The sequence below is a fragment of the Salmo trutta genome, chromosome 2 (assembly GCF_901001165.1).
Source record: "Salmo trutta chromosome 2, fSalTru1.1, whole genome shotgun sequence".
In the NCBI taxonomy this organism is placed as follows: Eukaryota; Metazoa; Chordata; class Actinopteri; order Salmoniformes; family Salmonidae; genus Salmo; species Salmo trutta.
This window is the reverse complement of record NC_042958.1, coordinates 67760633-67786899: the sequence shown is the minus strand read 5'-3', so window position 1 is coordinate 67786899 and position 26267 is coordinate 67760633. Positions and strand designations below refer to the sequence as shown.

Here is a 26267-nt window from a genome sequence, read left to right as displayed (position 1 = left end):
TCACACTCTAGAAGGTGAAGGATGAGATTGAGTCATATCAAAACAGCACAGCGAGAGTCTGATCAAAAGAGAGATAAAGAGAGAGAGAAAGCGAGGGGAGCTTACAGCTGTGTTAAATGCCAAACAACTAAAGACATAATTGCCTATCACAATCAAAGGGAAGCTATCGTTCCTTTCCTAATGGGTGAGGAAGATACGTGTTGAGTTGCCGGGAGGCACAGTGGGGAAGAAGAGGGAGGGACGGGTGTTGTTTGAACAAAAATCTTGGTCGAGATCAGATCAGGCCTGGTGGAGTGGGAAATTAGGTTCCGCAATAATAAAACCAGGCGCATACAAATGGCTTATTTATATATGCCATTTAGTGGACGCTTTTATGAAAAACAACTTACAGTAGTGCGTGTAAAGATTTTCGCATGCTTGGCCCCAGCGGGATTCGAACCTGTCTCTGATGTTGCAAGCGCCATGCACAACCAACTAAGCCACACAGGACCATACGGTATGTTGTTAAGACAACATACCTGTTAACTGGACAAATCCTTTGCGTGAGAAGTTTGCTTTGGTGTAATATTTTTATGTTTGAAATATGATTATCTTGCTGGTGACTACCAAAACACAACAATGAATAACATTAATCCTGCATGAATCATAATACAGTCAATTAAATAAAACTGACCTAATGTAATTTTATATAAAGATTTAGAATTCAAATGTCAAATTGAAAAACTGTTCAAGCAGCATCGTTCATGATAGATATGAAAGTGATAGATATTAAATTACATTTAGCTTGAAAATGTATAAATTCAAGAATTGTTGTGAAAAGCACACATATATCTACATTCAAATTCAACCTCATTATTCACTATTCTTGGAAAGCGGGTGGCCCACTAGCATACCATGCTTGTGCTCCAGCTCTCTCCATGTCTATCCGACTGCAGTACGCTCAGAAATTCCGAGAGCTTAGAGTCCTCCAGGTTCAAAGCTTCAGCTTCTCTTTTGAGTCTCAGAGACAGCAGAAATCCTCTGGACACAATTAGAACTGAGGGTCCTTTTCCAAGGCAGAGGTCACTTATCCCGGGGGCGAGGGGGGGGGGGGCGAGGGGCATATGAGCACATCGTCAAATTAGTGACTTCATGTCACCATGTCAAAGGCAAAAGCCCCTCCGTCTTCTGAGAGAACTAGCTTCTGTTCTACAGAACACGCTGAACTGAACATCAGTGGCAAGTGGCAACATCTGTACTTTTTAAAACTCGTTTAACTTTCACAACTTCCACTGCGCTCAATTGTGAGCCGTGATTAGAAAGTCGGAAGTCCGGCTAGGCTTGGAAGCCAATCTTGTCAAGATTTAACGTTGAGTTGTCTTTACGCTGTAAAAATGCCCGCAGAACAAAGCTCGTACAATGTCGCATTTTACCTTATGATGTTGTGCAGACATTGCTTCAGCGAACATAGCTTTATTGCTATGGCTAATAGACAACAGCCGGACTCCTTGAAATACTGACCATACAGTGGCTTACTAGGAGGCAGTCAATAGCACAACGATATCCCCCGAGGATCACACCATGGTCCATCATTTAACCATCAGACTGCAGTGGCAATGTATATCCAACTCATTAGCAAAGTCACGAATAACCCTAGTTAGCAATGCAATGCTAACTGCTATCTTCTCGCTCCCATGACTTAGGCTTAGAACGCTCATACCCCCCTTCCCAAGTCTGACTAATGTTCTGTCTAGAGGCATATGAAGAGAAGGCAGACAATTTTATCTCTCTTGTCGGGCACCATCTTTAATTCCAGACTCCGGTGATTGTGTTTGAGTGCACAGGGGAGAAACAGCTTCCTCTTAGCTATGTTGGGTTTTGACAGTGGCTAAACCTACCCAGCACGAAGATATTCGGCTAAATGTTCAAGGGATCCATTCTCAAACTCCTGAACTGTTAAAATATAGGAAATCCCCTTGTAGGGGATAAATGGAAATCATAATTTGCACACTCACTCCTTGCCTGTGTGTGGAACTGCATAGGGCTAACATTTGCAGCTACCAAATGTTGAGGCTTAGGTCTTATCAGGATAGCACTGTGATCACAAATCACAGTTATATGTTTTGACTGTCTCTTACTTTTAAATCACATGCTCACTCTCTCTCTTAGTCACACACACACACACACACACACACACACACACACACACACACACACACACACACACACACACACACACACACACACACACACACACACACACACACACACACACACACACACACACACACACACACACACACACACACACACACACACACACAGAGCGTACCCCATCCCTTTTTCTCTCACACTCTCTCTCTAGCCTACTTTCCACCTGATCAATGCACTCATTTCGTTTTCGAGTCAGTGAATATAACATACCTCTGACATGCATGATTTCTCCGGGGTGGTCAGTGTGTCAGTGACTCAACCCTAACAGGCTTTTCCCACAGCCCTGACCCATCCCGGGCTAATGAGCAAGGACAGTTTGAGTCATTGGGTGGGACAGGCTGCCATGTTGGCTGGCTCCTCACCCCTGCAACAGTCATGTGTTGTGTCTATGGGCTGTCAAAGGACTTCTGAGCAATATTCGTTCGCCCCTGCAAACCCATTGTCCTCGGGCTGACATTAGAACCTTTGAACGCATACAGACACATGGGGTTTCATTTGTTACCATGGTGAATTTACTATCTGTGAAAACAGTACAAAAAACCTGGAGTAAAGAGAAACTATTTACACTAGTACGCTAGTTTATTGTAGTATAATGAGCATGGATTGGGATTGAAATCTCTATGAATTTCAAGAGGTTTGGGGTGAATGTGTTGGTAATGTTTAATGAACAGACCATTATCAGCGCCTATATGTGACCCTCTAGGTGCCAGACAGTAAATCAAATCACATTTTATTGGTCACATACATGTTTAGCAGATGTTATTGTGAGTGTAGCTAAATGCTAGTTCTGACAGTGCAGCAATATCTAACAAGTCATCTATCAATTCCACAACAACTACCTAATACACACTAATCTAAGTAAAGGAATGGAACAATAATATATACATATAAATATATGGATGAGCAATGACCGAGCAGCATAGGCAAGATGCAATAGATGGTATAAAATGAGTGTATATACAGATGAAGTCAGAAGTTTACATACACTTAGGTTGCAGTCATTAAAACTCGTTTTTCAACCAGTCCACACATTTCTTGTTAACAAACTATAGTTTTGGCAAGTCGGTTAGGACATCTACTTTGTGCATGACAGAAGTAATTTTTCCAACAATTGTTTACAGACAGATTATTTCACTTATAATTCACTGTATCACAATTCCAGTGGGTCAGAATTTTACATACACTAAGTTGACTGTGCCTTTAAACAGCTTGGAAAATTCCAGAAAATGATGTCATGGCTTTAGAAGCTTCTGATAGGCTAATTGATATCATTTGAGTCAATTGGAGGTGTACCTGTGGATATATTTCAAGGCCTACCTACAAACTCAGTGCCTCTTTGCTTGACATCGTGGGAAAATCAAAAGAAATAAGCCAAGACCTCAGAACAATAATTGTAGACCTCCATAAGTTCGGTTCATCCTTGGGAGCAATTTCCAAATGCCTGAAGGTACCACGTTCATCTGTACAAACAATAGTACACAAGTATAAACAGCATGGGACCACGCAGCCGTCGTACAGCTCAGGAAGGAGCCATCATACCGCTCAGGAAGATGCATTCTGTCTCCTAGAAATGAACGTACTTTGGTGCGAAAACTGCAAATCAATCCCAGAACAACAGCAACGGACCTTGTGAAGATGCTGAAGGAAACAGGTACAAAAGTATCTATATATCCACAGTAAAACGAGTCCTATATCAACCTAACCTAAAAGGCCGCTCAGCAAGGAAGAAGCCACTGCTCCAAAACCGCCATAAAAAAGCCAGACTACGCTTTGCAACTGCACATGGGGACAAAGATCGTACTTTTTGGAGAAATGTCCTCTGGTCTGATGAAACAAAAATAGAACTGTTTGGCCATAAAGACCATTGCTATGTTTGGAGGAAAAAGGGGGAGGCTTGCAAGCCGAAGAACACCATCCCAACCGTGAAGCACGGGGGTGGCAGCATCATGTTGTGGAGGTGCTTTGCTCTAGGAGGGACTGGTGCACTTCACAAAATAGATGGCATCATGAGGACGGAAAATTATGTGGATATATTGAAGCAACATCTGAAGACATCAGTCAGCAAGTTAAAGCTTGGTCGCAAATGGGTTTTCCAAATCAATAATGAGCCCAAGCATAATTCCAAAGTTGCGGCAAAATAGCTTAAGGACCACAAAGTCAAGGTTCTTGGAGTGGCCATCACAAAGCCCTGACCTCAATCCCATAGAAAATGTGTGGGCAGAACAGTAAAAATGTGTGCGAGCAAGGAGGCCTACAAACCTGACTCAGTTACACCAGCTCTGTCAGGAGGAATGGGCCAAAATTCCCCCAACTTATTGTGGAAGCTTGTGGAAGGCTACCCGAAATGTTTGACCCAAGTTAAACAATTTAAAGGCAGTGCTACCAAATACTAATTGAGTGTATGTAAACTTCTGACCCACTGGGAATGTGATGAAAGAAATAAAAGCTGAAATAAATCATTCTCTCTACTATTATTCTGACCTTTCACATTCTTAAAATAAAGTGGTGATCCTAACTGACCTAAGACAGGGAATTTTTACTAGGATTAAATGTCAGGAATTGTGAAAAACTGAGTATAAATGTATTTGGCTAAGGTGTATGTAAACTTCCGACTTCAACTGTACATATGAGATGATTAATGCAAGATATGTAAACATCATGAAAGTGCCATTATTAAAGTGACTAGTGATCTATTTATTAAAGTGGCCATTGATTTCAAGTCTGTATGAAGGCAGCAGCCTCACTGTGATAGTGATGGCTGTTTAACAGTCTGATGGCCTTGAGCCAGAAAAATAGCTTCTGACTCTTGGTCCCAGCTTTGACGCACCTGTACTGACCTCGCCTCCTGGATGGTAGCAGGGTGAACAGGCAGTGGCTCGGGTGGTTGTTGTCCTTGATGATCTTTTTGGCCTTCCTGTGACATCGGGTGCTGTAGGTGTCCTGGAGGACAGGTAGTTTGCCCCCGGTGATGCGTTGTGCAGCCCGCACCACCCTCTGGAAAGCCCTGTGGTTATGGGCGGTGCAGTTGCCGTATCAGGCGGTGATACAACCCAACAGGATGCTCTCAATTGTGCATCTGTAAAAGTTTGTGAGGGTTTTAGGTGACAAGCCAAATTTCTTCAGCCTCCTGAGGTTGAAGAGTCGCTGTTGCGCCTTCTTCACCACACTGTCTGTGTGGGTGGACCATTTCATTTTGTCTGTGATGTTTATGCCGAGGAACTTAAAACTTTCCACCTTCTCCACTGCTGTCCCGTTGATGTGGATAGGGGGTGCTCCCTCTGCTGTTTCCTGAAGTCCCCGATCATCTCCTTTGTTTTGTTGACATTGAGTGAGAGGTTGTTTTCCTGACGCCACACTCCGAGTTTGTTTGTATAGGTGCATACTAAATACCCCATATGAAATACAAGAAACATAGTATGGTTGGTGCTTGAGATGAATTGTAGTATTTGTAACAAATAAAAACAAAGTACTATATTGCAGTCAAAGTGTTAGTATTTCTCTCTCTTTGACTTCCTCTGACAACAGTGGGTGGCAGAGACAGATAGGAAATCACTCGGACAAGAGATTCCAAAATGTCGCCACACTTTGGTAGAGCCTGAGGCTAATCTCTAAATGAAAACAACAAGACACCGTAAACTCTCCATCCCCTGCCAAGAAACAATTATCCGCTATCTTCCCCTCTATAATTCACACAAAAAAGTGTATGTGAATTGTGTGTGTACATGCGTGCAGTTGTGTGTGCGTACGTGTGCATGTTCTGCACATGTATACATTGTTTGTGTGTGTGCACGGTATGTAGGCGCACATATATGCACTATGCATGGGTTCTAGTCAAATAAACTTGTTACTTGGTGGGAAAGTTACTGAATTTGAATTTTAAAAGGGAGCTCAATTCCACCCTGCTCTGCCTGAGGAGTTGATACTTTGGCGTCCAGATTCCCGATGTAGAGACCTCATCTCGAAAACCCCATTAGTTCTACATCAGGTCCTTGTCTGTCTTTCAGAGGACTGACAAAGGGACACTTGTAATCTCCCCTAAACAGCTGGCTGACCAGACCAGTAAGTACAGTGGCCTGTGGACTGACAGCTGAAAACCCCTATTAAAAATAGACTGTGCTTCATTCCTCTACTGTGGCCGATGGACCGGACAGCTCAGAGGTGATTTATGGTACAGCCTGTGTGTGTATGTGTATGCGTTCGTGTCTGCGTATGAATGAGTGTGTGTCTGATTGTCAGTACCAAGTGTGTGTGTGCTTGTCTGCATGTGTGTGTGTGTATCTGCGCGTGCATATATGTGCGTGTCTGCATAATTTGTTTGTTTGTGTGTGTGTGTGTGGGTCCGCCGTGGCTCACTGCCCTTTAGCCCCTTCACTTTGCATTAATCTGCAGTCACTTGATAAAAGAGGAGCGTCGGCCAGCAGCGATGTACGAAGGAATCCAAGTAGCCAGTACACTCAGGCCACCCCAAGTCCCCTGATACAGAGGAGAGACCCAGTGCACTGCAAGGGTGACACACATACTCACACAATTGCTACCCACTACACACACATGTACTTGGTATACGCACACAAAATTGTTACCCACCACACACATTACCCACAAGACACAGAACCAGACACATGTGGATGATGTCATTCCCTGCCGCCCTCCCACTAGCCTGACTGCTGCCAACACACAAACAGACAAGGCCCAGCCAGGCAGCAAGATCAGACCAATGGAGGTCTCCCCTCTCAAGGCTGTGAACAATAAATGTCGGCAAGTTAGTCATCCTCATTGAATCCCAAATGAAATAATTAGGTATTTTAAAGTGAATCGGTCAAAGAAAGACTTTGTGTTTACTCGGCCCACCAAATAACTGCAACGTTAACTTTATTATAACTATCTTTACGGGACTATTGTTATAGTATGACAGAATGTAGTATGCCTCTATAAAAATGTTAGTATCTTAAGAGTATGAGAATGCAATATTACAAAAGGATGCAAAAACACAATGTAGGGAGGGACGTTGTACACTGCTCAAAAAAATAAAGGGAACACTTAAACAACACATCCTAGATCTGAATGAAATAAATAACCTTATTAAATACTTTTTTCTTTACATAGTTGAATGTGCTGACAACAAAATCACACAAAAATAATCAATGGAAATCCAATTTATCAACCCATGGAGGTCTGGATTTGGAGTCACACTCAAAATTAAAGTGGAAAACCACACTACAGGCTGATCCAACTTTGATGTAATGTCCTTAAAACAAGTCAAAATGAGGCTCAGTAGTGTGTGTGGCCTCCACGTGCCTGTATGACCTCCCTACAACGCCTGGGCATGCTCCTGATGAGGTGGCGGATCGTCTCCTGAGGGATCTCCTCCCAGACCTGGACTAAAGCATCCGCCAACTCTTGGACAGTCTGTGGTGCAACGTGGCGTTGGTGGATGGAGTGAGACATGATGTCCCAGATGTGCTCAATTGGATTCAGGTCTGGGGAACGGGCGGGCCAGTCCATAGCATCAATGCCTTCCTCTTGCAGGAACTGCTGACACACTCCAGCCACATGAGGTCTAGCATTGTCTTGCATTAGGAGGAACCCAGGGCCAACCGCACCAGCATATGGTCTCACAAGGGGTCTGAGGATCTCATCTCGGTACCTAATGGCAGTCAGGCTACCTCTGGCAAGCACATGGAGGGCTGTGCGGCCCCCCAAAGAAATTCCACCCCACACCATGACTGACCCACCGCCAAACCGGTCATGCTGGAGGATGTTGCAGGCAGCAGAACGTTCTCCACGGCGTCTCCAGACTCTGTCACGTCTGTCACGTGCTCAGTGTGAACCTGCTTTCATCTGTGAAGAGCACAGGGCGCCAGTGGCGAATTTGCCAATCTTGGTGTTCTCTGGCAAATGCCAAACGTCCTGCACGGTGTTGGGCTGTAAGCACAACCCCCACCTGTGGACGTCGGGCCCTCATACCACCCTCATGGAGTCTGTTTCTGACCGTTTGAGCAGATACATGCACATTTGTGGCCTGCTGGAGGTCATTTTGCAGGGCTCTGGCAGTGCTCCTCCTGCTCCTCCTTGCACAAAGGCGGAGGTAGCGGTCCTGCTGCTGGGTTGTTGCCCTCCTACGGCCTCCTCCACGTCTCCTGATATACTGGCCTGTCTCCTGGTAGCGCCTCCATGCTCTGGACACTACGCTGACAGACACAGCAAACCTTCTTGCCACAGCTCGCATTGATGTGCCATCCTGGATGAGCTGCACTACCTGAGCCACTTGTGTGGGTTGTAGACTCCGTCTCATGCTACCACTAGAGTGAAAGCACCGCCAGCATTCAAAAGTGACCAAAACATCAGCCAGGAAGTATAGGAACTGAGAAGTGGTCTGTGGTCTCCACCTGCAGAACCACTCCTTTATTGGGGGTGTCTTGCTTATTGCCTATAATTTCCACCTGTTGTCTATTCCATTTGCACAACAGCATGTGGAATTTGTCAATCAGTGTTGCTTCCTAAGTTTGATTTCACAGAAGTGTGATTGACTTGGAGTTACATTGTGTTGTTTAAGTGTTCCCTTTATTTTTTTGAGCAGTGTATGTAGTTCCATGTTTATTTTCAAACAGGAGTAATAGTATGACAGTATGTAGTATACCTACATAAGAAGGTGAGTATGTTAAAGGGATACTTCAGGATAATGGCAATGAGGCCCTTTCTTTACTTCGAGTCAGATGAACTCCTGGTTAAATAAAAGTTAAATAAAAAAATGTAAACTTGTGGATACCATTTTTATGTCTCTGTGTCCAGTATGAAGGAAGTTAGAGGTAGTTTTGTGAGCCAATGCAAATTAGCGTTAGCGCAATGACTGGAAGTATATGGTTATCTGATCCCAGGTCATTGCGCTAACGCTAGTTAGCAACTTCCTTCAAATGGCAAGCAGAGAAATAAAAAATGTTATCCACAAGTTCATCCGACTCTGGAGAAGTAGATAAAGGGCCTCATCGCCAAAATCCCAAAGTATCCCTTTAAGAGTATGAGAATGCAATATTATGAAAGGATGCAAAAACACAATGTAGGATGGGACATTGTAGTATATAGTTCTGTGTTTATTTTCAGACATGGATAAGAGATCATTGACATTCTTCTTTGACTTTTTTTATAGCAGCTGATAAAACAGATAAAATCTTTTAGTTCCTCATGTGTGCGGATGTAAAAAAAAAAAACTAGAGTTGACTGAAAAAGTACAGAAGATACTGTAGCTTCAAGTGTTAGAAAAGACACAGTGGCATCAAGGAAGTCTTCAACTTCATTCCTTCGACCGTTTAGAAAACTCTTTCGTTTGAAAAGTGGATTGTCGAATAGATCACCTATGTCTTCATTCTAGCGACATCACAGAGTCAATCAAATATTTTAAAAACGGATTACTTTACCCATATTACATAGTTACCCCATCCTTAAAATTATATTTATCCTAAATTACAAATGCACCTAATTTTATTGATAAACAGGAAGTAATCTATGGAACCTGGGAGTTTACTTTCTCACATATTAGCATTAGCATTGTTGCATGCAAAACAATAAGACTTACAGGAACCATGGTAGCATGATCGAAGCATTCCCAAATCAACTCAGTCACTTCATTCCAATTCCCTACCATTCCCATTGCTTTGTGTTGTTAGGCTCTAATTCTCAGAGTAAAACACATTATGAAAGCCCAGAGGGCCAATACAGCTGCATTCAGACAAAACATGTTTCCACCAACACAAGTATATAAACTCCAATTTAGGCAATCCTCCTTCTCTCAAATCCTTACATATTTTATGGTTCAACAGGAAGACTAAGTAATAGGGTAATAAACCATCATTTCTCCCTTAAGGGTATCTGACCTGACCTCAACCCCTCATTTGCCTAATCCACAGATGTCCATCCGTATCCTCTAAAGCACTCCTGTGACTTCCTCCCGTCCATCCAACACATTCCAAAGCCATCTGGCTCCTACAGATGACCATTAACTTCTGATGTAAAAACCAGTCTCTTTCACTCCTTAGATACTATACTTCTGAGTATAACAATGTTCCAAGTTTAACCCAGAATCTAAACAGTATCCAACACCGTTAACACTAAGTAAACAACTTTCAAGATCGCGCCAACAGACATGGTCGCCCTGCTTCTAGCTCCTAGACAACTTTGCAGTATTTTAGTTTTTGTTGTATTATTTCTTACATTATTTTCTCTATTACCTACAGGCGAAAATCACTTTTGGATATTAGATTGGTGGTCACTCACCATAAATTCAACTTCCTGGACCCTTTGTTTAAACTGCCCGAGGCAACTCCATTTATCCCGGGTGATACTCCAAAACAACCGCCGAAGGAGGAGAAGTGGGGACTTACACTCAGGAAACAGGCATACCACCCATTGCTTCAGAGTATATTACACTCAATCCCTGGACAATAAAATAGATGAGCTCAGGGCAAGGCTCTTCCAGACAGAGACATATTCTGCTTTACAGAATCGTGGCTCTCTCCGGATACATTGTCCCCGTCCATAGAATCAGCGTGGTCCTCCGTTCATTGTGTGGGCAGGAATAAAGAACTATCCGGTAAACACAAAGGTAAGGAGCATGTCTCATGACAAACAACTCATGGTGTTATCGGGTAATGTACAGGAACTCAAGTCCTTTGGTTTTCCCGATCTGGAATACCTCCATCAAATGCCGACCACATTACCTCCCAAGATAATTGTCTTCGGTTATAGTCACTGCCATGTACATTCCCTCACAAGCCGACACTGCGACGGCGCTCAAGAAACCGCATATACTGAAGGCACATTTATTGTAGCTGGGGACTTTAATAAAGGAAATCTGAGGAAAACACTACCAAAATGCTATGAACATCTTTGCAACTCATGGTGCGAAAATTCTTGTTCATTGCCACTCTCCCTTCCGGGATGGCTACAAGGCCCTGACCTCCCTTCGTGAAATCTGACCATACCTCTTCCTCAACGTCAACAAAAGCTGATCGTGGACAGGAGCTGATCGTGGACTACAGGAGACAGCAGAGAGAGCACACCCCCATGCAAATTGACTGAGACCTGAAATTATCCCTTCACACCAACAATGTGGTGAAGAAGGCACAACACCGCCTCATCAACCCCTAAATCCCTCACAAACGTCTACAGATGCACCCTTGAGAGCATCCTGTCAGGCAGTATTACCGCCTGGATGGCAATTGTACCGTCCGCAACAGCAGGGCACTCTAGAGGGTGGTATGGTCAGCCCAACGCACCATCGGGGGCACACTGCCTGCCCTCCAGCATATCTACAGCACCCGGTGTCACAGGAAGGCCAAGATCATCATCAAGGACCTCAGCCACCCGAGTCACGGCCTGTTCACCCCGCTACCATCTAGAAGGCAGAGACAGTACATCAAAGCTGGGACCGAGAGACTGATAAAAAGCTTATATCCCCAGGCCATCAGACTTAAATAGCCACCACTAGCCGGCCTCCACCCAGCACTGTGCCATCTGCCCACTACCCTACTTTGCCCCCTCAGTCACTATCACTAGCTGGTCACCACCGGGTACTCTAGCCTGCACCTTAGGGACTACTACATAATCAATGACCACTGGTCACTTTAATAATATTTACATACTATTTATACATCCACTGCTGTACTACATAAAACATTAAAAAAATACATTTGCGATTATTGTGTGCTTGTTGAAATTTACTGCACTGATCGATAGGAACATAAGCATCTCGCTGCACCCACTATAGCACTTGTTAAACTGTGTTCGTAACCAATAACATTTCATTTTAAGAAATCAAAATCTTCGGTCGCTGACTCTCCAGGTCCATAGACCACTCACTAAAGGTAAATATGCAATTTTAGTGAACTATCCCTTTAAAATGTAAAACACATAGGCACAATGAGCTAAAAACATTCTTACATCACCAGCATTGCTTCTCAGCCCATGCTGAACTATTCTGTCCAGATATCTCATACAGAAACGATATTTGCGTAAAAAAAAAAAGCAGTCTAGTGACTCCAAAAATATTTTCCCAAATAACTTCTTGGCTTTTAAAATGCAAAGCAAGGAAACCTAGGAGTTCACTGTTTCCTGTAGCATTCAAAGGGCAACAAGGAATTTACATAAGAAAACATCTCACATTACTTGACCACTTTCTAAGTACAAATTGCTTGCGAACTTTCAACTCAAGCCATAACACAAAAACTGACCATTGGACCTCTCACCACACATGCTGGGCCCAGTGGTCGGTTATGTGCTATGGCTTAAGTTCAAAGTGCCGCAGTCTCAATCACAATTCAACACTGCATTGCCATAGGAAGACGACTCTCGTCAAACTCTCTCTCCATTCGCTAAGACGCCAGCAATTTGGCGGCGTATAGAAGTAGTCCGCCCAGGCCGGCAGCGGTCGCTATGGCGATGGCCCTGGCCAGCAGGAACTCCATAGAGTCCTCGAGCTTGGTGTGCAGCCGCAGCACCTGGCGCTGGGTGTCCTCGCGGCTGCCCGAGTTTTCCACCACGTGACTGGCCAATCCCCGCTTCTCATTTAGGGGCATCTGGGCGGCCACACGCTGCTCCGCCTGCTCCTGGGTCAGCCCGTCCCGGTTCATGAGGCGCGACAGCTGCGTGGCCGGGTCACTGGATCAGGAAAAGAGAACATGCTTAACCCTTTACACTGGCAGATTTGGACAATGATAAGCGCCTAAATTGGAATGCAGTGGCTGTACAGTAACATGATATACATGACATCAGAGGGTTTTGACTGACAGCCGTTCTAAACTTGAGCACTGCATGAGAATAAGTTGCACCCATCCCTCCAGCTAATTGGGCAACTTTTGCTATTTCTTTGTTGTCTGGGTGAGGGAAATGCTGTAAATTACAAAAATGAGACTTGAGGAATATAATAAATACTGATTTGATGTCATACAATGCACTCATGACTCCGTTCTATGGCCACCAAAATTACGATCTGCTTCTGTGAATTGCCTTGTGAAAGCCTAACACTAATATAGTATTTCATTATTTAGCTAGTAATGTTAGCGATAGAACAAGCTTTACAAGTATGCCCACCTGACCCAGATTACGATTTATAATGGACCGTTGTTGGAAACAACACCTCCACTTCGCTGATATTCAACACAGGGGCCCCAAGCGTGCGTGCTCAGACCCCTCCTGTACTCCCTGTTCACCAATGACTGCGTGGCCACACAAGCCTCCAATTCAATCAAGGTTGCAGACAACAACAGTAGTAGACCTGATTACCAACAATGACGAGACAGCCTACAGGGAGGTGTTGAGGGCCCTGGCGGAGTGGTGAAAGGGAAAAAAAACGCTCCCTCAACGTCAACAAAACGAAGGAGCTGATGGACTACAGGAGACAGTAGAGGGAGCATGCCTCTATCCACATCGATGGAACCGCAGTGGAGAAGGAGGAGAGGTTCAGGTTTCTTGGCATACACATCACTGACAATCTGAAAATGTCCACCCACAGACAATGTGGTGATGAAGGCGCAACAGTACCTCTTCAACCTCAGGAGGCTGAATAAATTTGGCTTGGCCCCTAAAACCCTCACAAACTTTTACAGATGCACAATTGAGAGCATCCTGTCGGGCTGTATCACCGCCTGGTACGACAACTGAACCGCCTGCAACCTTAGGGCTCTCCAGAGGGGGCACACTGCCTGCCGTCCAGGACACCAACAGCACCCGATGTCACAGGAAGGCCAAATAGATCATCAAGGACATCAACCACCCGAGCTACGGCCTGTTCACACCGCTACCATCCAGAAGGCGAAGTCAGTACAGGTGCATCAAAGCTGGGACTGAGAGACAAAATAGCTTCTATCTCAAGGCCATCAGACTTTCAAAAAGCCATAACTAGCCGGCTACTACCCTTTACTCAACCCTGCACCTTAGATGCTGCTGCCCCATATACATAGAATCACTGGTCACTTTAATAATGGAACACTAGTCACTTTAATAATGTTTACATACTGCTTTACTCATTTCATTAGTATATACTGTATTCTATTCTACTGTATTTTAGTCAATGCCACTCCCAACATTGTTCATCTTAATATTTATATATTTCTTCATTCCATTCTTTTACTTTTAGATTTGTGTGTATTGTTGTGAATTGTTAGATACTACTGCACTGTACTGTTGGAGTTAGGAACACAATCATTTTGATACATCCGGAATAGCATCTCCTAAATATGTGACCAATAAAATGATGCATATGCTTTCCATATTTCTTCTGTAAGAAACATTTCAATTTGACCCTATCCAAATAGGCCAATTCCCACGAGTGTAAGGGATGGGGAAATCGATACTGTTACATATCATGGTATTAATTTTGACAATGTCGCAATATTACTTTTGCTCTAGTTGGCTGTACCTGCACCAAAAGTGCAGTATTATTCCATCATAGCTTTTTCCTCCATCTTCTTTTTTAAAAAGGGAGCCCATTTGTTTTCAGCACTTTTATTTCCATTTCCATCTGCAGCAGACATATGGTGAGCAATATCAAATCGCAATACATCGTATCGGCACCAAAGTAACGTGATTATATCGTGAGGTGTGTGTGTGTGGGGGGGGGGGGGGGGGGGGGGGGGGGGGGTGGGTGGCCCGCAGGACACAACTGAGATTAGATTTGGGCCAAACAAGCCCATAAATTGGGGCACCCCTGATGCGAGTTCAACAAGGATTCAGTTTGCGGCAAACATGTTACTTAGTAACAACTTCATTTGAATGCAAATTCAAAAATGTTACGGCGAAACATCAAAACAGCAATTCTTGGTAAGGATTACTGTGGCATTTACTCAGCAATAATCAAACTGCAAATGACTACATCTAGTAGAACGCCTACATGGCCACATTATTATTTCTAGTTTCCCAACTAACAATTCTAGCGACAGAGATAACGTTTTTGTAATGTTACCCAGTACAGTGCCCTCAAAGCTCATCACTAAGCTAAGGACCCTGCGACTAAACACCTCCCTCTGCAACTGGATCCTGGACTTCCTGAAAGGCCGCCCACAGGTGGTAAAGGTAACAACACATCTGCCACGCTGAACCTCAACAAGGGGGCTTCCTCAGGGGTGTTTGTGCTTAGTCCCCTCCTGTACACCCACGACTGTGTGGCCAAGCACGACTCCAACACCATCAATAACTTTGCAGACGACACAACGGTGGTAGGCCTGATCACTGACAACGATGAGACAGCCTATAAGGAGGAGGTCAGAGACCTGGCAGTGTGGTGCCAGGACAACAACCTCTCCCTCAACATCAGGACAAAAGAGCTGATCGAGGACTACAGGAAAAGGAGGGCCAAGCACAAATCGACGGGGCTGTAGTGGAGCGGGGCGAGAGCTTCAAGTTCCTTGGTGTCCACATCACCAGCAAACTATCACGGTCCAAACACACCAAGACAGTTTTGAAGAGGGCACGACAACGCCTATTCCCCCTCAGGAGACTGAAAAGAGTCGAAATGGGTCCCCAGATCCTCAAAAGGTTCTACAGCTGCACCATCGAGAGCATCCTGACTGGTTGCATCACCGCCTGGTATGGAAACTGCTCGGCATCCGACCACAAGGTGCTACAGAGGGTAGTGCGTATGGCCCAGTAACCCGTACGGCCCAGTAAGCCGTACATTGACTCGGTACTGGTAACCCCTGTATATAGCCTCATTATTGTTATTTTACTTTAGTTTATTTAGAAAATATTTTCTCACTCTGCACTGTTTGTTAAGTAAGCATTTCAAGGTCTACACCTGTTGTATTAGGCAGATGTGACAAATAACATTTTATTTGACCCATAATGTTCCCCAGATGTTTGAGTGTCCAGTTTTCAGTTAGTTAGGGGAACATTCTAAGTATGTTAGCAAAAACCTCCTGAAACCTATTTAGCAAGTTCTGGCATTAGAGTTAGGAGAATATTCCCTAAATATTAAACAGAACTTACCCAGAACGTGGTCACCATGACCTCAGAATATTCAATATTAATGTTCTAGACACGTTTCATTGGAACGCTGCAAGAACTGTATCCATGGAATATTCTTTGACGGAATATTCTCATAACCCTCGGAAAACTGGACACAGAAAGGTTCTTGCAACGTTCTCACGAAACGTGTCTAGAACATTAATATTGAATATTCTGAGGTCATGGTGACCACGTTCTGGGTAAGTTCTGTTTGACAATGGTCTCTTTGGAAATGGTCTCTTGGAAACAGTACTTGCCCTTGTTGAACTTATCTCTGGTTTAGGTTTAGGAAAGCTAAAAGGCGCCGGTTGGTCGTGTGCAGCGCGAGGTCAGCATTCAATTTACCTGAATTCTGAGCGCAACGCACTACCCCAAATCGCTGTGCAGCAATAGTTGTCATGATACTCAGTATCACGAAACTCAAAGTATCATGGGAAGGAAAGTCAACATGAAGCAGAACACATTTCTTGAGGAAAACAGTCCTAAGGTAGGAAGAAAACAGATATTGTCACGTTTATTTTCCAAGCTAGAGTACATCATAGTTTAGGTTGAAATCTTAAATCAGGTTCAAACTTTTCGAAATGAAAGGTCGGAGAGACATAGTTGGTCTTACCAGTACACCACCACAGTGTGGTTGAGGAAACGGGTTAGACGCCGCGTCTCGAAGAGCAGGGGCACATCTAGCACCACGTAGCGATAACCTGGAGGGGAAAGAGCAGCAGCACTACAATAGAGCCCTCACACCAGAGCCGTGGACTGCTCTACTGTACTGTGGCTCCTACCAATCCACCCTCTATGGAAAGTCAATGTTAGGTATTCCATGGTTTATTCTCCATATGTCCCATGAAGAATTCCTTACACTTTTTCATATGATTATTATGACATATGTGATTCAGTGGATTTACAATATATGATACATTTACTGTAGACGGGAAGACCACCCCAGGAAAAAAAAAAAAAGAAAAAAAACGTACTGTTGTAATTGTATTTTTTTACACTTAGTTAGCTAACCTCGGAGGAAGAAAAGGACGATCTGTTTGAGCATTGCCTTGTGGATCTCGGGGTGGGTGATGGAGTTAAGCAGGCGCCGCTTGTCCTCGCTGGCGAAGATGAGCTGACCCAGCTTCTGCCGGTCGATCTCCCCATTTTCCAGCAGGATCTCGGGGCCAAAGTGCTTCACGATCCGGCAGTAGGCCGGACTGTGGGGCTCCACCACTGGCAAAGACACAGGACACGGTTAGGTTAACCTGATTAAAAGACATGCTTCATGTTCATTAAGGCATGCAACAAAATGTGTTCTCAAACATTTGCGTCGGCAAACAAAATTGAGCATTTCTTAATTGACAAGTCCATGTAGTACCTCTCTGTTTCAGTCACATTCTTTCCCCTATTTGGTGCCTAATGAATACGACGACTCTTGTCGCGGCTTTCTCACAACCATCCGATATAAAGACGCCTGTGTTGTCTAGGGTTGAATAGTTTCCCGCTATTTTACAAAATGTTCCATCCCAAGATTTAACCATTTTTCTCCAGGTAACCCAGTATTTCCCGCCAAAACAGGAAGTATCAATTTAAAGCATGCTTTTAACCGCAAGAAAATTCAAGCCTGATGATACCTGAGCCTGATGAACCATACATTACGGATATTTTATGAGCCCATGCCTAAAAAAGCCCAAACGATTTTGCCGTTAACCAATGATTTACATGATAAATAGATTACCGCACATTATGCACGACAGAAGAACATAAAAGCCCATAGACGTAGTTATGCTCTCTTGGGTAAATTAATGAAACAAGCTCCAGTAAGCTAATCTATTTTAGTGTGGACTGTATTATGCTGTATTACATGGACTGGAATTACACACCGCGTTCAAACCATGTGAGGCTGGTGCAGGACATGCAGCCTACAAAGGCTAGCGGATTTGATTTAAATTGTGAAATATAATAGAGCTTATTTTAAGCATATACAGTTGAAGTCGGAAGTTTACATACACCTTAGCCAAATATATTTAAACTCCGTTTCACAGTTCCTGACATTTAATCCTAGTAAAAATGCTCTGTCTTATGTCAGTTAGGATCACCACTTTATTTTAAGAATGTGAAATGTCAGAATAATAGTTGAGAGAATGATTTATTTCAGCTTTTATTTCTTTCATCACATTCCCAGTGGGTCAGAAGTTTACATACACTCAATTAGTATTTGGTAGCATTGCCTTTAAATGATTTAACTTGGGTCAAACATTTCGGGTAGCCTTCCACAAGCTTCCCACAATAAGTTGGGTGAATTCTGGCCCATTCCTCCTGGCAGAGCTGGAGTAACTGAGTCAGGTTTGTATGCCTCCTTGCTCACACACGCTTTTCAGTTCTGCCCACAAATTTTCTATAGGATTGAGATCAGGGCTTTGTGATGGCCACTCCAATACCTTGACTTTGTTGTCCTTAAGCCATTTTGCCACAACTTTGGAAATATGTTTGGGGTCATTGTCCATTTGGATGACCCATTTGCGACCAAGCTTTAACTTTCTGACTGATGTCTTGAGATGTTGCTTCAATATATCCACATAATTATCCTACCTTATGATGCCATCTATTTTGTGAAGTGCACCAGTCCCTCCTGCAACAAAGCACCCCCACAACATGATGCTGCAACCCCCGTGCTTCACGGTTGGGATGGTGATCTTCGGCTTGCAAGCCTCCCCCTTTTTCCTCCAAACATAACGATGGTCATTATGGCCAAACAGTTCTATTTTTGTTTCATCAGACCAAAGGACATTTCTCCAAAAAGTACGATCTTTGACCCCATGTGTAGTTGCAAAGCGTAGTCTGGCTTTTTTATGGCGGTTTTGGAGCAGTGGCTTCTTCCTTGCTGAGCGGCCTTTCAGGTTATGTCGATATAGGACTCGTTTTACTGTGGATATAGATACTTTTGTACCCGTTTCCTCCAGCATCTTCACAAGGTCCGTCGCACTAAAGTACGTTCATCTCTAGGAGACAGAACGCGTCTCCTTCCTGAGCGGAATGACGGCTGCATGATCCGATGGCGTTTACTTGCGTACTATTGTTTGTACAGATGAACATGGTACCTTCAGGCGTTTGGAAATTGCTCTCAAGGATGAACCAGACTTGTGGAGGTCTACAATTTCTTTTCTGAGGTCTTGGCTGATTTCTTTTGATTTTCCCATGATGTCAAGCAAAGAGGCACTGAATTTGAAGGTAGGTCTTGAAATACATCCACAGGTACACCTTCAATTGACTCAAATGATGTCAATTAGCCTATCAGAAGCTTCTAAAGCCATGACATCATTTTCTGGAATTTTCCAAGCTGTTTAAAGGCACAGTCAACTTAGTGTATGTAAACTTCTGACCCACTAGAATTGTGACACAGTGAATTACAAGTGAAATAATCTGTCTATAAACAATTGCTGGAAAAATGACTTGTGTCATGCACAAAGTAGATGTCCTAACTGACTTACCAAAACTATAGTTTGTTAACAAGAAATTTGTGGAGTGGTTGATAAATGACTTTTACTGTATAGGCTACCTTTCATAATAATCCTACCTCTTTCTCTCTCCATTGTTGCTTCATTCCTTCCTCGCTTTCAACAGCTAAAGACGTTGTACTTATCTTCCTAATTGTAATGACATAATGAATAATTTAGGACTAGAATAAGATGCAGACGGCTTTCAATTATTTTCACGAAGATTGAGTGGTTATGGTCTGAATAAATAGGCCTAACTTCAGTAGCCTACCACCATTGCGTGTGTTCCCTCTTCTTTCAAAACTCCCCGTGGCATCTGTGGCATTGTATTGTGTGACAAAACTGCACATTTTAGAGTGGCCTTTTATTGTCCCTAGCGCAAGGTGCACCTGTGTAATGATCATGCTATTTAATCAGCTTCTTGATATACCACACCTGTCAGATGGATGGATTCTTTTGGCAAAGGAGAAATGCTCACTAACAGGAATGTAAACAAATTTGTGCATAACATTTTAGAGAAATACACTTTTTGTACATATGGAACATTTCGGGGATATTTTATTTCAGCTCGTGAAACATGGGACCAACACTTTATATGTTGCGTTTGTTTTTGTTCAGTGTAATATACCAGTTTCTCACAGTTACTTATCCCGGGAAAAGGGAGTGGGTTTGGGCCGTAAATCTCAGTAATTCTCGGTAACCCGTTTCCCGCTATTCAACACTAGTGTTCTCAAAACAGACGGAATCCCTTTAAATATGTCAACAGGACAGTTCTTTCAAAATGAGTCTGGATTGAATACGACCGGATTCATGATGACATATCAGAAAAGGCTGGTGGGAGGAGCTACAGCGGGTATAGAAAGTCACCACCCCTTTCAAAAATTTTCACCTTTTGTTGCCTTACAGCCTGAAATGAAAACATAACATCCAGCTTTATTTAGACACAGTAACCCACAATATCCAAGTAAAAAAAAAATGTAACTCTGAAAATGAATTAAAAGTAAAACAGTAAAATACCCTACTTGGATAAGTGAACACCCCCCTTAGAATTGCAATTGCAAACTTGCTGAGGTATAACCAACCACCTTTCAGATCACAAATCAAGCTAATTGGCTTCCATCTGTGATCAATTGTAGTGACTTTGATTAGTTCAGAATAAAAGCAGTTGTTGATAGAGGACTCCACTGCTTAGTAGTGCAATTCAAAGCAAAGGATCCACTATGGGCGGAAAGGTAATTTCAAAAGATCTAAGAGAAAGTTGTTGAAAGGCACAAGTCAGGGGATGGATATAAAATATTTCAAAGGCTTTGTCTATCCCTCGGAGCACAGTTAAGACCATTAATAAGAAGTGTAAGGCGAATGGCACCCCCCAGACCCTGCATAGATCAAGCCATCCCTCCAAACTGGATGACCGGGCAAGGAGGAAACTGATCAGAGGGGCAAGAAGAAAAAAGAAGAAAAAAAAAACCACATCAAGTCTCGTTTGAGCTTTGCCAAAAAGCACATTGTAGATTCCGAGGCCAAGTGGCAAAAGGTGCTGTGGTCAGATGAGACCAGAATTAAACTTTTTGGGCTGAATGTAAAAAGATATGTCTGGCGAAAACCCAATACATCTTTCCACCCAAAGAACACCATGTCTACAGTAAAGTATGGCCATGGCAGCATCCTGTTGTGGGGGTGTTTCTCTTCAGCAGGGACAGGAGCACTTGTCATGAAAGAAGGGAAAATGGACAGTGCAAAACACTGACAGATTCTTGAGGGGAACCTGCAGCCCTCTGCCAGGAAGTTGAAAATGGTTCACGTTTCAACATGACAACAACCTAAAGCACACCGCCAATGCAACCGTACACCATAGTACCCTCCAAACTCGTCATTAAGCTCGAGACTCTGGGTCTCGACCCTGCCCTGTGCAACTGGGTCCTGGACTTCCTGACGGGCCGCCCCCCAGGTGGTGAGGGTAGGTAACAACATCTCCACCCCGCTGATCCTCAACACTGGGGCCCCACAAGGGTGCGTTCTCAGCCCTCTCCTGTACTCCCTGTTCACCCATGACTGCGTGGCCATGCCCGCCTCCAACTCAATCATCAAGTTTGCAGACGACACAACAGTAGTGGGCTTGATTACCAACAATGACGAGACGGCCTACAGGGAGGAGGTGAGGGCCTTCGGAGTGTGGTGTCAGGAAAATAACCTCTCACTCAATGTCAACAAAACAAAGGAGATGATCGTGGATCAGGAAACAGCAGAGGGAGCAGCCCCCTATCCACATTGACGGGACAGTAGTGGAGAGGGTGGAAAGTTTTAAGTTCATCGGCGTACACATCACGGACAAACTGAAATGGTCCACCCACACATATAGCGTGGTGAAGAAGGCACGGCAGCGCCTCTTCAACCTCAGGAGGCTGAAGAAATGTGACTTGTCACCAAAAACACTCACAAACTTAGACAGATGCACAATCGAGAGCATCCTGTAAGGCTCTCCAGAGGGTAGTGAGGTCTGCACAATGCATCACCGGGGGCAAACTACCTGCCCTCCAGGACACCTACAGCACCTAATGTCACAGGAAGGCCAAAAAGATCATCAAGGACCACAACCACCTGAGCCACTGCCTGTTCACCCCGCTATCATCCAGAAGGCAAGGTCAGTACAGGTGCATCAAAGCGGGGACCGAGAGACTGAAAAACAGCTTCTATCTCAAAGCCATCAGACTGTTAAACAGCCATCACTAACATTGAGTGGCTGCTGCCAACATACTGACTCATCTCTAGCCACTTTAATAATGAAAAATGGATGTAATAAATGTATCACTAGCCACTTTAAGCAATGCCACTTTGTATAATGTTTACATACCCTACATTACTCATCTCATATGTATATACTGTACTCTATACCATCTACTGCATCTTGCCTATGTCGTTCGGCCATCGCTCATTCATATATTTTTATGTACATATTCTTATTCATTCCTTTACACTTGTGTGTATAAGGTAGTTGTTGTGAAATTGTTAGGTTAGATTACTTGTTAGATATTACTGCATGTTCGGAACTAGAAGCACAAGCATTTCGCTACACTCGCATTAACATCTGCATGTGACAAATAAAATGTGATTTAACAGTGGTTGAAGGACAAGAAGGTGAATGTCCTTGAGTGGCCTAGTCAGAGCCCCGACCTAAATCCCATCGAGAATCTGTGGAATGACTTGAAGAGTGCAGTCCATGAGCGGTCACCATGCAATTTGACTGACCTTGAACAATTTCGCAAGGAAGAACGGGCAAATATTGCACAGTCTAGATGTACAAAGTTAGTAGAGACGTATTCAAAGAGACTCATGGCTGTAATTCAAGCAAACGGCAGTTCCACCAAGTATTAACTCAGGGTGGTGTTCACTTATCCAAATAGGGTATTTTACGGTTTGAATTCATTTTCAGATTTTTTTTGTATTAAAACAATTCACTTGGATATTGTGGGTTACTGTGTGTAAATAAAGTCAGATTTTATGTGTTTTCATTTCAGGCTGTAAGGCAACAAAAGGTGAACATTCTGAAAGGGGGTGGTGACTTTCTATACCCACTGTAGAGAAAGAATGGCTGGAATGGCATTCATGGAACAGAGCCAAATATGTGGTTTCCATGTTTGATACCGTCCCATTGATTCCATTCGAGTCTTTACAATGAACCCATACTCATATCTCCTCCCATCAACCTCCTCTGCATGGCATAGTGATCAATACAAATAATTGGGGCAGCTCAAGTACATTTTGCAATGACTTTAAACTGCACAATGGTTTTAAAATGAATGCAAATACAAGAGTGTGGAATGTGAAAATGGACTCAACATTGTATGTGTGTGTGTGTGTGTGTGTGTGTGTGTGCGAGAGAGGGAAAAAAATCCCGTTCAGTCCCATAGCCTGTACCTTTTCTAGCCACCACATCGGCATCGATAATGGGGCAGCCAAGCTCTCGCAGCAGAGAGGACACAGTGCTCTTCCCTGAGGCGATTCCTCCAGTCAACCCCACCAAAAACATCCTACAAAAACAAGGAAGATAGGTCAGAGTAGGTATTTGGATTTATTATGGATCCCCATTAGCTGCTGCCAAGGCATCAGCTACTCTTCCTGGGGTCCAGCAAAGTTGAGGAAAGTTATAAAATTTTAAAAACCTTACAATACATTCACAACAGATTTCACAACACACTAAGTGTGCCCTCAGGCCGCTACTCTACTACCACATGTCTACAACACAAAATCCATGTGTACGTGTCTGTTTGGTATGTATGTTATCGTGTGTATGCATGCGTCTGTGTGTGTCTCTTCACAGTCCCCTCTGTTCTATAAGGTGCATTTTTATCTGTTTTTGTTATCTGATTCTACTGCTTGGATCAGCATAGAGTTCCATGTGGTCATGGCTCTATGTAGTACTGTGCGCCTCCCATAGTCTGTTCTGGACTTGGGGACTGTGAAGAGACCTCTGGTGGCATGTCTTGTGGGGGATGCACGGGTGTCTGAGCTGTGTGGCAGTAGTTCAAACAGACACCTCGGTGCATTCAACATGGCAATAACTCTCACAAATACAAGTAGTTAGGCCTAAGGTTTGCAGTGTGGTTAGGTTTAAAAATCACACTTTAAGATCAATAGTAGACATAGGCGGGGTTTATTACTTTGTGGCAACTTGTGACAACCCTGATGAATCAGTAAACATATTTTTTATGAACTTACTTTTGACCTCAGGAGTCCTTTCTTTCAATTAAAAATGATGCAGGGGTAACGTTAGAGCAATCAGGTCCAAGAGACTGCACTGCAGCTATAACGTTAGCTCGCTAGCTGACGTCAGTTGTTGACAAGTCTTGTTCTTGTTGGATAACACGTTTTCAAAACCATACCTATATGCTCCAATAAGTCTGCACAGTCACTGCCGTCTCGTTACGCATACCGTTGTCGACGATTTCAGCGCAATACAAGCCCAGCCTGACGAAAGTTGACAGTGTTCGGTTACGTTAGGTCAAAGATTTGTATAACTAACCCACGATAGACCACATCAGATCACTGTCTCGTCAGCAACACTTACAAAAAAAAAGTACGTCCGGGTCACAGAATTTAGAAAATGTTCAAAATAAAAGTCCCCCAAGTAATAGTAGAAAAGTGTCAATCGCCTGTATGTATTCATGATGTATGAAAAATAAACGTCTAAACATTAACAATGATTCATATTTGTTCATATTTAAGTGACATTTGAATTTAATGTGGGTTTTTAAACATGTTCCAAGGTCAAATAAATGCCCCCAATGCAAATCACTATATATGTATACGGAATACATATTAGTTTATAGAGCAAAAACTATTCTAGGTGCCGCAGTAAAAGTATTGTAGGAAATACTCAGTAGGGTCTGTAGAATGTATATGGTGTCATTTCATGAGGCTCTGAATAATATGGAGTGCTGCTGGCTTTTTACTCCACCCATTCCATTGGCCACAATCCACTGTATATGGAATACATATTGGCTTATAGAGCAAACACTATTCTAGTAGGCAGTACTCAGTAGGGGCTATAGAATGTATACATGCTGTCATTTCATGGGGCTCTGAATAATACAGAGTGTTTCCTTATTTTCTCAGCACTGTCCAGATCAAATTACATTTTTAAATTCAGCACAATGATCCTATTGTTGTCTCTAACTTCTTGACCTTTGTGCTGTTGACTGTGCCCAATAATGTTTGTACCATGTTGTGTTGCTACCATGTTGTTGTTATGTTGTGTTGCTACAATGCTGTGTTGTCATGTGTTGCTGCCTTGCTATGTTGTTGTCTTAGGTCTCTCTTTTGTGGTGTTGTGTTGTTGTGATGTGTGTTTTGTCCTATATTTATATTGTATTTATTTATTTAAATCCCAGGCCCCGTCCCCGCAAGAGGCCTTTGCCTTTTGGTAGGCCGCCATTGTAAATAAGAATTTATTCTTAACTGACTTGCCTAGTTAAATAAAGGTTAAATAAAATAAAATAAAAATGAAGGATTTCACGATGGGATGGAGGCAAGGTTGTCCAGATCTCCAGGGCCCCCACTTCTAGAGGACACCCATTAGCACCCCTGATGGCCCACATGCTCCTACTCCTGTTGCTTCTCCATCAGTTCAGCCATGTGGATGCAAGATTTGTTTGTGCAGCAGTGGCGTGCAAATAAGTACTTTCAGGACATCTATAGGGTGTTATTTACTGTTGTTATATGCTGAGATTTCATCCACATTTTTTTAAGTACATGTGTTAAAAAGTATTATCACTGCAAAACCTAATCATTGCAAAAATGCTGATCCTCAAAGGTGGACATTCTGTGCTTCACAAAGTCCTACAGAGTTCAGAAGGAACCTCAGAGAGAGAGACCCAACCCAGGGAATGGTCAGGGGGAGAAGGGGCAGGCAGCAGGGTAAGATCAGGGAGTGGTCAGGGGGAAGGCAGCAGGGTAAGATCAGGGAGTGGTCAGGGGGAAGGCAGCAGGGTAAGATCAGGGAGTGGTCAGGGGGAAGGCAGCAGGGTAAGATCAGGGAGTGGTCAGGGGGAAGGCAGCAGGGTAAGATCAGGGCGTGGTCAGGGGAGAAGGGGCAGGCAGCAGGGT

The 26267-nt window shown here is 43.5% G+C and overlaps 1 protein-coding gene across 1 annotated transcript; it reads right to left on the bottom strand.

Annotated features, from left to right (window-relative positions):
* Nucleotides 1-9251: 9251 nt before the first annotated feature.
* On the bottom strand, nt 9252-24740 carry dcakd (dephospho-CoA kinase domain containing). Its single transcript, XM_029712328.1, has 5 exons — nt 24381-24740; nt 23580-23692; nt 17197-17400; nt 16799-16886; nt 9252-12843 (listed from the first exon to the last, which is right to left on the bottom strand). The coding sequence occupies exons 2-5, from the start codon at nt 23689-23691 to the stop codon at nt 12558-12560; spliced, it is 690 nt and encodes a 229-aa protein (XP_029568188.1). The 5' UTR covers nt 23692; nt 24381-24740; the 3' UTR covers nt 9252-12557.
* Nucleotides 24741-26267: the final 1527 nt, after the last annotated feature.